This window comes from Ruditapes philippinarum, unplaced genomic scaffold (assembly GCF_026571515.1).
Source record: "Ruditapes philippinarum isolate M1 unplaced genomic scaffold, ASM2657151v2 ctg6651_1_1_1_1, whole genome shotgun sequence".
In the NCBI taxonomy this organism is placed as follows: Eukaryota; Metazoa; Mollusca; class Bivalvia; order Venerida; family Veneridae; genus Ruditapes; species Ruditapes philippinarum.
Genome location: NW_026857115.1, coordinates 134,318 through 148,697, shown reverse-complemented (window position 1 = coordinate 148,697; position 14,380 = coordinate 134,318). Strand labels below are relative to the sequence as shown.

Here is a 14,380-nt window from a genome sequence, read left to right as displayed (position 1 = left end):
CAACAACGTTTTCTTTTTTTAGTTTGATATACAAAGGCCTACTCACCCCTGTCGGCGTTCAGATTTCAGATTAAAGTTTTGGTTCATAATAAAATATTTTTTCCTGTAACTTTTATATTGGCTCTTCTGTCACAAAGTAACAAAGTAAGGTGAGCTTTTGTGATCACAGGACATCCAGCGTCTATAAAATTTTACTTTGAAGGACATGTTTTCATAAACCGCTAAGCCAATTTCATCCAAACTAAAGGAATGTTCCTTTGGAGGTCACTATTATATATACATGTATATGTCATAATTTTGTTCATAGTTTTGTCTTCCTTTACTGCGCCCAGTATTTAATTAGTCGAGCATGCTGTCTCCCCTGACAGCTCTTGTTATTATACATTGTATTTGTGGATGCATTATGTTATGGCGTTGTCACTCTGTTCGTAGTGTCCGCTAGATAACTTATAAATGTTGTGTATATACTAATACATGTACTTCACATTATTTCGTTTATTTCAGTCTCTTTCTCACGTTTACAAATACAGTACATAAAGTTCATATACATTTAAAATACATGTAAGACCAATCAACTGAGATTTAAGTATGTTATGTTTGACATGTAAGTATGTTATATCAAAACACCAGTTATTTGATATTTTTCCTGCCATCAATTTATTTTTAACAAAGATATGCAAACAATTTATTACAAATATGCTATCACCTTAAAGTGTTTCCACATATCACATTTACTGATATACATGTACAAGGGATGATCCAAAATACACAGAATTAAACATGCACTTTATTAAAAGTTAATATTACAAACACTTCTAAAGTACAGTATAAGTCCTTTACAAGAAAAACATTTTAACAATCAAACATGACTAACACATGCAAATATAAGCAAAAGCAGTAATGCGCATACGTGCTGTATGTACGTGACAACGTCATTAGCATTATATATAATTTATTAGTATTGACGTCAAAAAAAATAAAGCTTATTTGTAACATATAAGTATAGGCATGAAAAGTAATTTATTCAAATATCTATTAAACTAAAAAGTGTACTGTATAGAACATTTACTAAACCTTCCTATATACATCTTATATTCAGGTGCAAGAAAAAAGGGTTTTTCTAAATTGAATGAATTATTAGACCATATGTTAACAAATGCTGTCGGGAAGACATCCCCATCGACCACACTAAAACAAGAGCTTGGGTAATGTACAATTTTCTAAGTTGAAAAAGGGCAGTAATTCTGTCCCTTCAGAAACTTTTGAGATACCAACTTGCACATTAGTGTGACGCCGACACCTGTGTGAGTACAATAGCTCTCCCCATTCTTCTATCTATAGTCGAGGAGAGCTAAAAACGTGAAATAAAAAGTTAAACATCACTTATAAGACTATCGTACTCCGACTTTTGATCATCGTCGACCTCGGTAAATGGTAACAAGTTATTCCTATTGTAACTCTTATAACCGGATTCATTCGGTTTGTTGATAATGAAATCTTTCAGTTCAATGGGAGTTGAATTTGGTTTCACAGCACCATTTTGTCTACCAGGATCAAGGTTGCGATTATTCACATCATCATTAATATTATCAGTATCATATTCCGGTAGAAGGTCGGTAAGTACATCATTGGACTCGTTCTTTGCAGAAATGTAGCTGTTTTCAAGCCGAATAGATATAAATGGTCCAATGATAAGTTGTCCTATGCCAGATCCAAGAAGGATAGAAACCAACAGCCAGACGTTATACGTCATAACACAATAAACCATGACGTAAGCAAGGAACGCTGATATCGTGTGGAAAACTGTTGTTGCAAAATAATAACAATTGGACTTTCTGCAAGTATATAAGAGAAACAGCTTTATGGAGATCTATAACATTTATTCTTGCATAAAACTGCACACACAGTAAACATTAAGCCGAGAAGATAACATGCACAGGACGTCAATTAATTAAACAAGAGCCGGTTGAACTGGGTGATGCTCCCCGAATAGGTTTTGGACACAGGAAGGTTTACCTCTTGTAGTGTCAGAGTTATGTCACAGACAAAGTTCAAAGTGTAAAAACAACCCAAATGTTGTGCACGACACATTGTCTCAATATGGTGATCATTTCTGTGAAATAGTTGTAAAATCAGACTTCAAATAAGGAAGTTATGGGCTAGACACGATTTTGCTGCAAGGTCATGCTGTGACCTTGACCTTCAAGGTAGCACCCCAATTGGTGCATGTGACACGTCGTTTCAATATGGTGATCATCCTTGTGAAATAGTTGTTAAATCCGACTTCAAGGAACGAAGTTACTGGCCGATCGCGATTTTGTTGCAAGGTCATGCTGTGACCTTGACCTATAAGATAGCAACCCAAATGTTGCGCGCGACACATCATCTTAATATTGTGATCATTTCTGTAAAATATTTTTAAAATCTGACTTCAAATAACAAAGTTATGGGCCGGACAAGATTTTGCTGCAAGGTCATGCTGTGACCTTGACCTTCAAAGTAGCGACCCAAATGTTGCGTGCGACACGAAGTCTTAATATGGTGATCATTTCTGTGAAACAGTTTTAACATCTGACTTCAAATAATGAAGTTATGGGCTGGACAGGATTTTGCTGCAAGGTCATGATGTTACCTTGACCTTCAAGGTAGCGACCCAAATGTTGGGCGCGACACGTCGTCTCAATATGGTGATCATTTCTGTGGAATAGTTTTAAAATCCGACTTCAAATAAAGAAGTTATGGACCGGACACGATTTTGATGCAAGGTCATGCTGTGACCTTGACCTTCAAGGTAGCGACCCAAATGTTGCGCGCGACATGTCGTCTCAATATGGTGATCATTTCTGTGAAATAGTTTTAAAATCGGACTTCAAATAACTAAGTTATGGGCCGGACACGAATTGGGACGTACGGTCGGACGGACTGACGGACGGACGGACAACCCGACGACTATATGCTCCCCCGAAATTTTTCGGGGAGCATAAAAAGCTGAATGCTATGACGACCCAGTTAGTTTTATTATTTACACCTAATTGTCAAATATCACCCCACTTTCACGTAAAAGACATGATGAAACAGAATTGTTTATACATAAAAAACAAATGACAAAACGTGTATCTACCGAGTCAGACTTATACTTTTATGCAAGAATAGCGCAGGATTCAATGCACTAAAAGGTGCATTAACCCTAGCTCTATTTATTAACGCTCGAAAGTAATTCACGCATGATAAAATTCTGTTTTTACAACTTCATTAAGCATGACTTCAATATTATACTGTCACGTTTTTTTAAAAAATTCAAATCTCATATTTGCAGCACATTTAAAATCAGCTATTTATTTTATTTAAAATTTGCATCAACGTTCAAAGAAAAGTATAAAGATACCTGTTTAAAACGTGTCTTTCTCTGAAATGAAGTATAAAATTCAATGTGTGAAATACGACGGCCACCACAAGTGCAAACACCATTGCCAGTATTATACCTATAATAGAAATAATAATAATAAAGATATTTATATCTGAAGATGCTTTGCAAGAAAGGCAATTGGCGCTTGTTAAGTTAAATACATTATGCAACGAATATTTTTTTATTTTTAATATGTTACACTATTTGTATATTATACCTCTCAGTATTTTCTTACTTATGAATCATTGATTGGTCGTTTTAAGCATTTTGTGTAATACATTTTTGCATGAAAAACTATTTGTATTTGAAGTATTTGAAACAGGCCCGGGTAGGCCAACTTTAATGTTGATAGAACTTTTGGCCCAACCCTTTTGTATGTACACTTAATAATTGTGAAATTGTATATCGTGTGTATAATTATACAATAAAATAGTATGACACTAAAAGTGCTTGATAAATCTCCCCGAAATAGGCATTGTAATATATTTATTTGTATTATTGGAAAAATGGATACGAATTTCCGTCATTCAGTTATAATCATAGGTATAAAAATGTACATGTAAAGCTAGTTTACCTCTAACTGATGAGATTCGAAGGTTTTCCAACAAAAAGGAAATATCTGTTTCTAACGATAACTGAAATATTGAATAAAAAAACTATATTGTGTATATTAAACATGTACAAAAATATAACTACAATATGGCATGCTTATAAGCATTTAAGCAATACAATGAAGGCTCTAGACTAATTAATCAAATCGTCTTCATTTTGACTCAAAATTATCAATTTGTGAGAAGAAATCACATATTGTAGAATAAAAAAAAAAAACAGAAAAAAAGACAAATAACGATTATAGGGACCATGGTGATAAACCACCTTTGAAATATTTAAAATCTTTTATATCATTGCACATTTAGGTATCCGACAGTACAGCCCAGCTCAGTTCTTGCCTCCATATCAAAGTTGTCCCGTGAATGTTTGTTTAAACCATATAAATATGACTTTTGAAACTACTTCATTTTTCATTTCTTTCTGTAATGTTATTAGAATCATTTTTGATGCATTTTTTGTGATCAATACTAACAGTGACATTTTCTGTCAACAGTATATGTTAAACTAACCAACAGTTGTATGCAGTACGACTGAAAACTCAATAAAAACATTTATATCAAACTCCTACAACGTCCCATTATAAAAAAAAAAACAGACCCATTACACAAATGTAAAATTATTATGGATAATAGTCTATACTGTATATTTTAACTAACCGTGCGTTTAACAGTGTGATCCATGTCTGACAAATATTTGTAAACCTCTCTATGTGTTTTTTTACATAAACTGCCTTGTCAGTTACATTATTTCTCTTGAAATTTAATCTGTAAAAGAAATGTATATTAAATAGAATATGCATAATTTGATATTTAAATCTCAATTCTAATGAAGACTGCCCACACTGCTGAATATTCAGTAAATATTGCGGAGAAGTCACAAGGATAATTACAGTCATATTTATTCATATTTGGTATTTAACTATCAAAGCATATCATAATATAATACCAAATAATTTAAGTTAATATTATATTTTATATTATGTTTTACATTGAAGGATGTATTGAGGTATAATAAACAGGTACATGTATATGAAATACCTCACAAAATATTACCTGATATATTGGTTAACAAACATCTGGTTTAAAGCAGAATAAACAAGATCGTATGTATTTACCTTTATATGTTCAAATATTTACAATTATAACAAAAAAAAACAACAGAAAATTGATATGAAAATATTATAATGTCAAGAATTCAATTATGATAATAAAATATTACGTAGAATTTACCTTCTAACACTGTATTCCGCATCAGAACTAATAATTATGCAGTATAAATAATATAAATACACTACGTACAACTTTCTTGTATAAAGTAAACAAGTTAATATATTAACATCACTTTTAGCTCTTTACGCTTGCTGATCATCAATAGCATGCCTCACTGCATTATATAACATGGTGTAGGTCAACAAGCATAGTAATAATATCTATGCGAAAATCATGGATGATGATTTTAGTTTTATTTTAGCTTGGCGCCGGAAATTCCGTATGTCCAATATCTCAGCGTCCTGCCAGTCCACTCTAGAAGTTACACATCGGGGACGTCTTTTCATGCCGGTATTTCTTATACTTAATCTTCGTTCGTTGGGGGAAAGACAATACTGTCAAGGCACCATGGTCCGTGACGACAGCAAACAGGCATCAAACATAAAACGGCTCTTGTTAGCGCCACCCTCCTGAGTTAGTCACGACAGGTCAACCAATCATCTCTGGTACTTGAGACGACTGGACCTGGACTTGCCGTGTGACTTCTCCGCGATGTGCACGCTCGGGAGGGACTGGGAGAAGTTGCGAAACTCACTCAAGATGTTTGCTTTTTATCATTTGGACCTTGTGAAAATTTAGCACCTAAACATTAACAATGGAATATTTAGTCTGATAATTTGCATAAAACTGTAATCTCTGGAAAGGCATTTTCTTAGCTAGTCCGCATGCTCAATCAATTAGAGCGTGAGACATCATGGGTTCAATTCCCGGGCTGGCCAACTAAAACTACAAAGACAGTCTTTCGGATGAAAGCTTAAATCGAGGTCCCAAGCATGAGTGGTTAAACACATAGCACGCCAAAGAACCAGGAGAAGCTTCTGGAGTTGGGGAATTTGTATCTTGCACTATCCTCTAAAATCTAAAATGACTAATATACCTCTGGAGGACGAGCCTATACCCGGGCAGCCGATGGCGAGTATAAAAAACCTCAAATACAATGCATCTAAAACACAAAAACAGTTATTTAAAATAATGTTAGTTTTATAAAATTAGTTTCCTTCTATTCAGCATGTTTAAACAGGTTTAGGCAGATAAAAATACAATCTCTGCATTAGAAAGAATATACCCTACTTTATCAATGTCTGAGAGGGTATCAAAAACATTGTTTAGCAATTCGTGCTTCTCGATTCAATCATATCAACCGTTCCCGAATTATTTAAAAATTGCTACATGGTCGAACAACTTCTGAATAGGAGATACATAGTTATATAGTGTGGTCATCCTTATAACCTGCTAACCGCAAAATATGCAGAAAAAAATGCATTACACACTTTGTATTTATAATGTCGATATGAACATTCTGAATAAGGTCAAACAATGTGATAGCTTTTCATCATTTTATGATAAGAAAATAGAAGCCAATGTAATGTGACTTTACAAAAGGCTCCAGAGGGGATCGAACCCTCGACCTCCTGTTTACTAGACAGGCGCTCTAACCACTGAGCTATGGAGCCATTTTGTTATAATATAAAAATCCCGTTATCTAGTTAAACGCGGCAATGTATAGTTCGTTTTGATATGAGACTGATTCGTTCGAGCTAAATATGTATATGTTTATATATCTGTGGTTATCTTTACAGTATTTCCGATAGTTTATATCAGTTTAAAACATGAAAATTTTAATTAAAACTTTCCATATGGAGTTTAGTTTTGTATGTGAACAGCTACAATGGAGATTTTGATCTAACATGGATATTTTAAAGGCACATTATGCCTCAGAAACCGTTAATTTGGTCCTTTAGAAATGGCTAACTGAAGTTTTATAGCGACTGAATGATGATTTTAAACATTTAAGATGCTTATCACCTGAAGAAAGTAACACGTAGTTATAAAAGTAGTAAAATGTAAACGAATTATTATTTTTACTCCATACAAAATATTCAATATCACTGTTTACATAAGTGCATTAATTGCCAAAAAGGCAATAAAATCAAAAGATGGTTCAGGTAATTGGCAAAATGAGTAACTTTTTTGAATCACCAAACATATATATATAGACGCTTTTTAGAAATAAAATAAAAGGATTTCTGAGGGGCATAATGGGCCTTTAAGGATATCAACGACGGATATAAATAAAACTAACGAGGTATCTCGGTATATTTAAGGAAAATAAGGTAAAAAAACACAGACCTATCCATAATAAAGAACATGAGAGTAAAAATGAACGTTTAAGTAGCTGCCATGAAATCAAGTCGAGTCAAACAAATAAAGTACAAATGCAAAGGTGAAACGAACTATTTGCGCGCGGATGGGGTTGAGTGGGCGAATTAAATCATTTTGTCCGCTGCAAACTTATACAAACATGCAATCAGAAAACATATAAAAATATACAGTTCAAATAACACAGGTACATTTTATTGTCAGACTTATCATAAGGATATCCAAGTCCTACTATGAAAATTTAGTTAAACAAATTTAGTTAAATGCAATGGAAAGGGATGCTTAATTGTACAGCAACAACAACAAAATAGACAAGGAAAACAAGGCAACAGTCCACCACCATCGTATACAAACAACATATATATTAACATGTATTTATTGTACATAGTGCTTACTACTGCACGTGCATATTTTTCTTTGTTGAGTGGAAGAAACAAACTAACTCAAAACAGTCACTCATTTAATATACTAGTTTACATGGTTTATTCGCGACTTGAAAATAGAGAAAACAGGAATCCCTAAGGCAAAATTTAAAATGTTGCAGGCTCGGTTTGATTCAGCCTGTTCATGGACGGTACTGTCAAGTACAAACTATCGTCCACGCCCCCTAGCACCGGCTTAGTTTAAACTTTATTTATTCAATAAATTGTACATAAATGACATTTACAAACATTGCACAACAATGTAGTTCAGACTGGATTGGAAAACAAGTAAAACAATACTTATATCAATTCCTATACAGTAAAAGTAATTTTCAAGATAAAGATACAAAAATGTTGCGGTTAGATGTAAGCTCTTTGAATGTACAACAAAGAATAAGAGAATAATAGATTGTTGAATTATCACTATAGAAAATCAAAAGTAAATTATGGTGAAATGCTAAAAGAAAGGAAGAATGTAAGGAAAGGTATGATTGAATATATATATCGGAGTTTAATAATTAAGATTAACATGTAAGGAAATATGAGCGTACGGAAAGACCAAGTTTATTCACACTGATAGTAATTCTTACAAAAAGCGCTTCGATTGTGTAATAAATTTTTGGACATTCTGAAAGAGGGTTTTGTTTTCACCAGAAGAGAGATGTTCGTTGCCGTAAAGAAGATTATTTACTGTAGCCGGACAATTTAAATTAGTGAGAAATCTTTCGCGTATATTTCTGTATTTGGTACATTGCAATAAGAAGTGAGATACAGTTTCCCTCATTCCACATGTGCATGTTGGACTTTCCACAATAGACCTTCTGAACAGATCCTCATTCAATGAACTACACCCTAATCTTAATCTTGTGTGAAGGATTTGATCTTTACGTGTGCCTGTATTATAGTAAGACGGCTTAAGCATAATTCCACATCGAAATATGTAAATGGTAAATTTTTGAATTTGTTTTATTTATTTATTTATTTTTGTATTTATTACATTGTACTGGCAAATGTTTATTAACCTATACTTAACCTTTTCCAATAAACTATCCTAGATTATAGACCTTTTTACGACGCGGTCCGTTGCTATGAAAAAATCACCGGAAGTAGTATTTTTTCGCGCATGCGCAATTTGCGTAGGGCAAAAAAAGCCATGCCCTACATAGAAATGAAGTAGAAATTCATAGACAATTCCGAGTTTGTTTAAGGTAAAAATTAGAAAATCATATAAAATAGCTTTTAACAGAAACACAAAAGATGCCTTCATAGCTTTGTGGCCAAGATTGCCCAAAAAAGGCATGGAAAAGACGATTGTTTAAGAATTCCCCCTTACGATCACTGACCTGACATTGAGATTATTGTTGTAAAAATATGTGGAAATATATATATTAGCAAATAAAGAAGTCAATTTAATCGTTGTTGAACACGTCCATATTAAAGAAAAATATTTTTTTACATATAAAATATAACATTTTTATATAGATTTTAATAGCATTTAAAATCGAGGTTAAATATCATTCTGAAAAAAAGTCGGAACACGTGATATAATGCATTTTTAGTTTTCATTTTAGCTAATTTTATCCTGTATCCAACTTGACTAAGATGCCAAACAGAATTGTTTTAAGTCACATAATATATTTAAATAATTTTTCAAACTCTTGTGAAGTTAAGATGGGTGGTGGAATAACACACATTTTGTCCGGTTCCTTGTAACACCAGTCCTGGAAATGCACGTCACGTACACTATTTGTCACTTCACAAAATCAATAAACATTGATGAGATTGGTATAAATAAAAATTACTTAAATTTCGATTAATCATTTTCATAATTTTAAGTAAATTATTTTAAGTAATTAACAATGTCATGGTACTAAAACGACCCAGTTGAATGACATTGTTAACTAGTTGGCAAATAACAACCGGTCACGTGTCCATCTGTTTGACACTTACCGCCTTCAAAGGAATACCAATTGTGTAATATTATGTAATATATGGGTAATAAAATGTGATCTTTAACACCCTGCTGTTCTAATTTAAATTACTGATGAAAAAGTCACCTAATGATACCTTGAACAAAGGACTTTTGGTCGTTGAATTATAAGTCTCGCTAATTTTTTGTATATCTGTTATAAATATCAATTCACGTTTTAAGTACTTACCGCTTAAATTCGTCCTAAGATTTTTTTTTCTGAGTGACATAAATTGAAATCACACCTTTTAAAGACTTTAAGTGCTAAATGTATGCTATCGTTATTGCGCTTTTGCCCTACGCAAAATGCGCATGCGCGAAATGCAACATACGTTGCTATGGAAAAAATCGTACTGTAAAAAGGTCTATATCATTTTAAATACACACACATACACACACATAGCAAATTATATCAGTTTTAAATGGTACTCTTACAGGGTGTCATATGCAGTTGTTGGTATTACAAACTCCTTTTCGTTGAATTCGATTTACTTTTGCACGGGTCAATAACCAATCATAACTTCTTACGCCTTTCTCCGCCATTATTCAAAACAATAACAAAGCCATTTTGTGCTATAAATATATATCCATTTCTGTATTTATTCATTTATATAATTACAGGTATAAAAGTATTTTGTATTTATTAATATATACTCTAATGAATCATGTATGTCAGTAATTGTAATATTGTGTATTTAATTAAATAATGACTTTTGTATATGTACCATAAATTGCATTATATATAATTACAGGATCGTATCTTTTGTTGCGTTCATTTCACTTCAACCCCAAATTTCCAATTGATACTGCCTACCTGACTGAGCTGACCCGCGACAGAAACATCCGCAGATGTGTTCATAGGGCGATTATCTGTGACAATTTCGTGCCATTCCATGAAAAGGGGCGTATGGTACCTAAGTAAAGAAAGCTGGTGCCCTTAACGATAAAACAATGAGCGGAACTAAACAAAATGGAATTTTGAAAGGGGATCACAGTCAGGTTATGAAACCTGCATATCATAATCAGAATTTATTGTTGAACAGTATCATGTATATATCACAGATAAGACGTCAAAGTCAAGTTTGTTGAAATTATGGCCATAATATCGAAAATGGGGCCACCCTGATGGTCACCGCAAAGGCTAGAACTTGGATATTTGGTGCTGAAAATGTATAGTGGACTGCTACAAAGTTTGTTCAAATTATAGCCTTTGTACTCCATTTAAATAAGCCACAAATGATTTCAACAGCAAACATTACATTGCCTTAACAACCAGTGATTTCCATAGAAACTACAGACTTTCCTTTACAGCCTTTACAGCCAGTAATTTCAATAGCAACCATTGACTTTCAATAGCAGAATAATATCAGAACTTATTAGGTACCCTAAGTTTATTATGTTAAATAAGAGTCTAATATATTATATGATTATTGATCTGTTCAATTGATGTGTTCAATTTATAATTTTCTTATATTATCGCATATTAATCATGTATTTATGAAAATAATTGCCTATCGACTGCGTTAATGTTGGTGTTAGAAATTGAGTTCACTTACCGAAATTAGAAACACATACATCTTAAAGTTAAGATAAACCCTATAAGAAGTTATTATGTCATTTCTTATGCAAGCTATCCCAACATTTCTATATGACTTTACATGGAAAACTAAGAACTAACATTCGAAGTTGACCAGTTTTACTTCGGACAAGTATCTTTTTTTCTAAAGATACATCTTGTTTCCTCTTTTTAATGTTGATGATTATATATCCTCCTTTTGCTTGATGCTTTTCACATTAACATGAACATGTTAAGTATCGGCGCACCCAGTAGTCATATAAAATACGTGTATAAAGACAAACGGTAAAAATATTTAGAACCGTTTAATTTGGTTGTCGAGTCGTTTTAATGGTTTGAAAATAAACCATGTCAGCCAAACAGAACATTTTTTTACAATACTTATTAAGTAAGTGTTCTGCGTGTTTTATGCATTCTTTAAAAAAATACAATAGAAATTTAGACTTTTACAGTCTGGTTGTATCAATTTCAAATTAAATTGGGTCGGACATTCGTTGCAGTAGAATAATGACACCTAGTATATATGAATACCCCGTATTGTCATCAGCATGTTTAAGAACTAAGTCACGATAAATATATAATATATAATGGTAATACAAAATTGATAAAAAGATGAGAAAGCAAAATCTTTAAAATCTTATAATAGGGATACAATGTAGTTTTATATACAAACACATAGGGAAAAAATCTACCAAAATCTATAAAAAATAATGTTCACTTCGGCTATTTTAACATTTTTTCTAGCTGTTGCCTGAAAGCTTGTATTGTCTCGTGTTTAAATGGTAGAATATCATTACTACAAATATGAATTCGATAAATAACAAAACTAAATGCAAATTCGAGATAATACAGATGTCAAGGTCAATTATAACACTGCAAGTGAAAATTAGTTTCAAATAAATACATCTGGATGATGTATTTGTTGTAAGTTTTTTAAGAATGATGGCCGTTTATAAACATCAGATGAATTTTGACTAAACTTTACATTTCCAAAAATGTTTAAAATTTTGTACCAAGTATATCGCATTTCTCTTTCATTATCTGCACCAATTACAAATCTCGTACACTTGTATTTACGTACATCTAAACACTTCCTTGCGATATAATTTCTTGTGGTCATGTCTGCCATTTTTAGAGATTTAACTCTTATCGTTTTAACATTATGTATCACATAGCCAAATAATAGCACATCATCATATGGGAAAAATGGAGTTTTAGTCGCCGATTCATATAAATATGGAATAATACTATTCGCCATACTAACAAATTTTCCTTTGCAGAATGGTTTGTAATGCGTTTGGCCTTTGAAATGATCTTCACTGACATGCCACTTATTGTTTTCTTCTCGGGGTATCTTATCAGAGTTATAATCACAATAAACTTGCCTATCATGAAGCATTTTTAATTTACGGAGATATAAGAACATATTCACCATAAAATCATCGTCAACTTTCAAAATAACTTGAGCATTTCGACAACGTTCTGTGATCCATTTTAACCCCATGATACCTTTATGTGTTAGATTACAATAAGTGTCCATAAAATTTCCCTGCAGTATATCTCTGGAAATTTCAGCTTCCTTTTCTATGCCCATTTGTACAGCAAGGCTTGCGCTTTTACCTAGAAGGAATACAACTCTAACGGTACCAAGATGTGAATAATATTTGTCATTAGTCCATGTTAGTCTGATAGCTTGTCTGCGGTCAAAATGATCTGTTGCCGAATTCACCACAACTAAAACCGCCAAATTCCTTACTGACGCGCAGAGATATTTATTTTCTATAACATATTTCACGTCCATTGGATACTTTGGGTTAGTCCAATTGATTAGCTTAACTAAATTTGGATCTATTTGAACACGATATTTCATATGATTTACACCTTGTGTAAACATCTTTTGTTTTGGAATGTACACTTTCGATTTATTTCTAACACTTTGATAGTAAAACATTTTATTTATGTTTTGATGTTTAAATGTTTTATTCATATATTTGATATGATTGAATGTTCTATTCATGTCGTTTTTATTGTACAATGTTTTACTTATTTCATATCCTTCTATAGGTGGTTTAACCGATTTTTGTTTGCTTGCAGAATTATCCATGATATCCATACTGTACATCAGATAGAATATGAATAGAAACACATAAATATGAATAAAGAACACTATTTTTAGTACTTTTCTTCTGAAGCGATAACCTAACATGTTTCTCAACGTTTTAACTGGAATATTAACAAAAAACTACACAAATGTGTCTAATAACTTATTTTTTTACAACTTATCGATTTTAAGATCATACACTTTACAATTAGACACCGTCGTACCAACTGAAAAACTATACCCATTAATTAAGGTAGACCATGGGTAATGCATTACCTCCACTTTGAAGAGTATTCAAATAGGCTAGAATCGCTTGTAAACTACATTGAAATTGAGGGGCGTGGGTTCAATCCCCAGAAGGGGCATTTTTTTTTTTTTCTTTTTAACATTATTTATGTATCTCTCTGATCCCTTATGGAAGAAAAAAAGTTTGATTTAAATTATATAATTATTTTAGGTATTTTTTGGGCTAAATAATGCCAAAATTTATGGCAAATATGATACCAGATATTTTCAAAGTTCGATAAAATAAAAACTACACGGTAAAAATATTTTATATTTCGCATGATCAACTAATATACCTTTGAGAAAATTTAGGCAAACTTTGAAAACAGACCCTCATTTCGATAAATTTTAGGGATATTTTGAATAAGGCATTTAGATAGGGAAATGGTAAAATTAGTGTTAAAAGTGGGTGGGGTAGGGTAACATTTTTATACGTATTAAGAACATTTTGTTTAGAAACAAACATTTTGCTTGTGTAATGTGTTACCTGAATGTTATTATTTGTTTCTTAACAATGAGCAATAGAAAAACATTTTTTATAATGATGATATTACAGATTATTTACAGTTTCCTCATTTCTG

At 32.3% G+C, this 14,380-nt stretch overlaps 2 protein-coding genes and 1 non-coding gene across 3 annotated transcripts; all 3 read right to left on the bottom strand.

The window, feature by feature from the left end:
• Positions 1-767: 767 nt before the first annotated feature.
• On the bottom strand, positions 768-5,393 carry LOC132748810 (uncharacterized). The gene is made up of 5 exons (XM_060738448.1): positions 5,248-5,393; positions 4,675-4,782; positions 3,981-4,041; positions 3,386-3,482; positions 768-1,835 (listed from the first exon to the last, which is right to left on the bottom strand). The coding sequence occupies exons 2-5, from the start codon at positions 4,696-4,698 to the stop codon at positions 1,373-1,375; spliced, it is 645 nt and encodes a 214-aa protein (XP_060594431.1). The 5' UTR covers positions 4,699-4,782; positions 5,248-5,393; the 3' UTR covers positions 768-1,372.
• A 1,274-nt stretch (positions 5,394-6,667) lies between these two features.
• Trnat-agu (transfer RNA threonine (anticodon AGU)) lies at positions 6,668-6,740 on the bottom strand. Its single transcript has one exon. It is a non-coding gene; the product is annotated as a tRNA-Thr (tRNA).
• A 3,588-nt stretch (positions 6,741-10,328) lies between these two features.
• LOC132748814 (beta-1,3-galactosyltransferase 9-like) lies at positions 10,329-13,733 on the bottom strand. Its single transcript, XM_060738453.1, has one exon. The coding sequence runs from the start codon at positions 13,617-13,619 to the stop codon at positions 12,306-12,308; it is 1,314 nt and encodes a 437-aa protein (XP_060594436.1). The 5' UTR covers positions 13,620-13,733; the 3' UTR covers positions 10,329-12,305.
• Between the last annotated feature and the right edge of the window lie 647 nt (positions 13,734-14,380).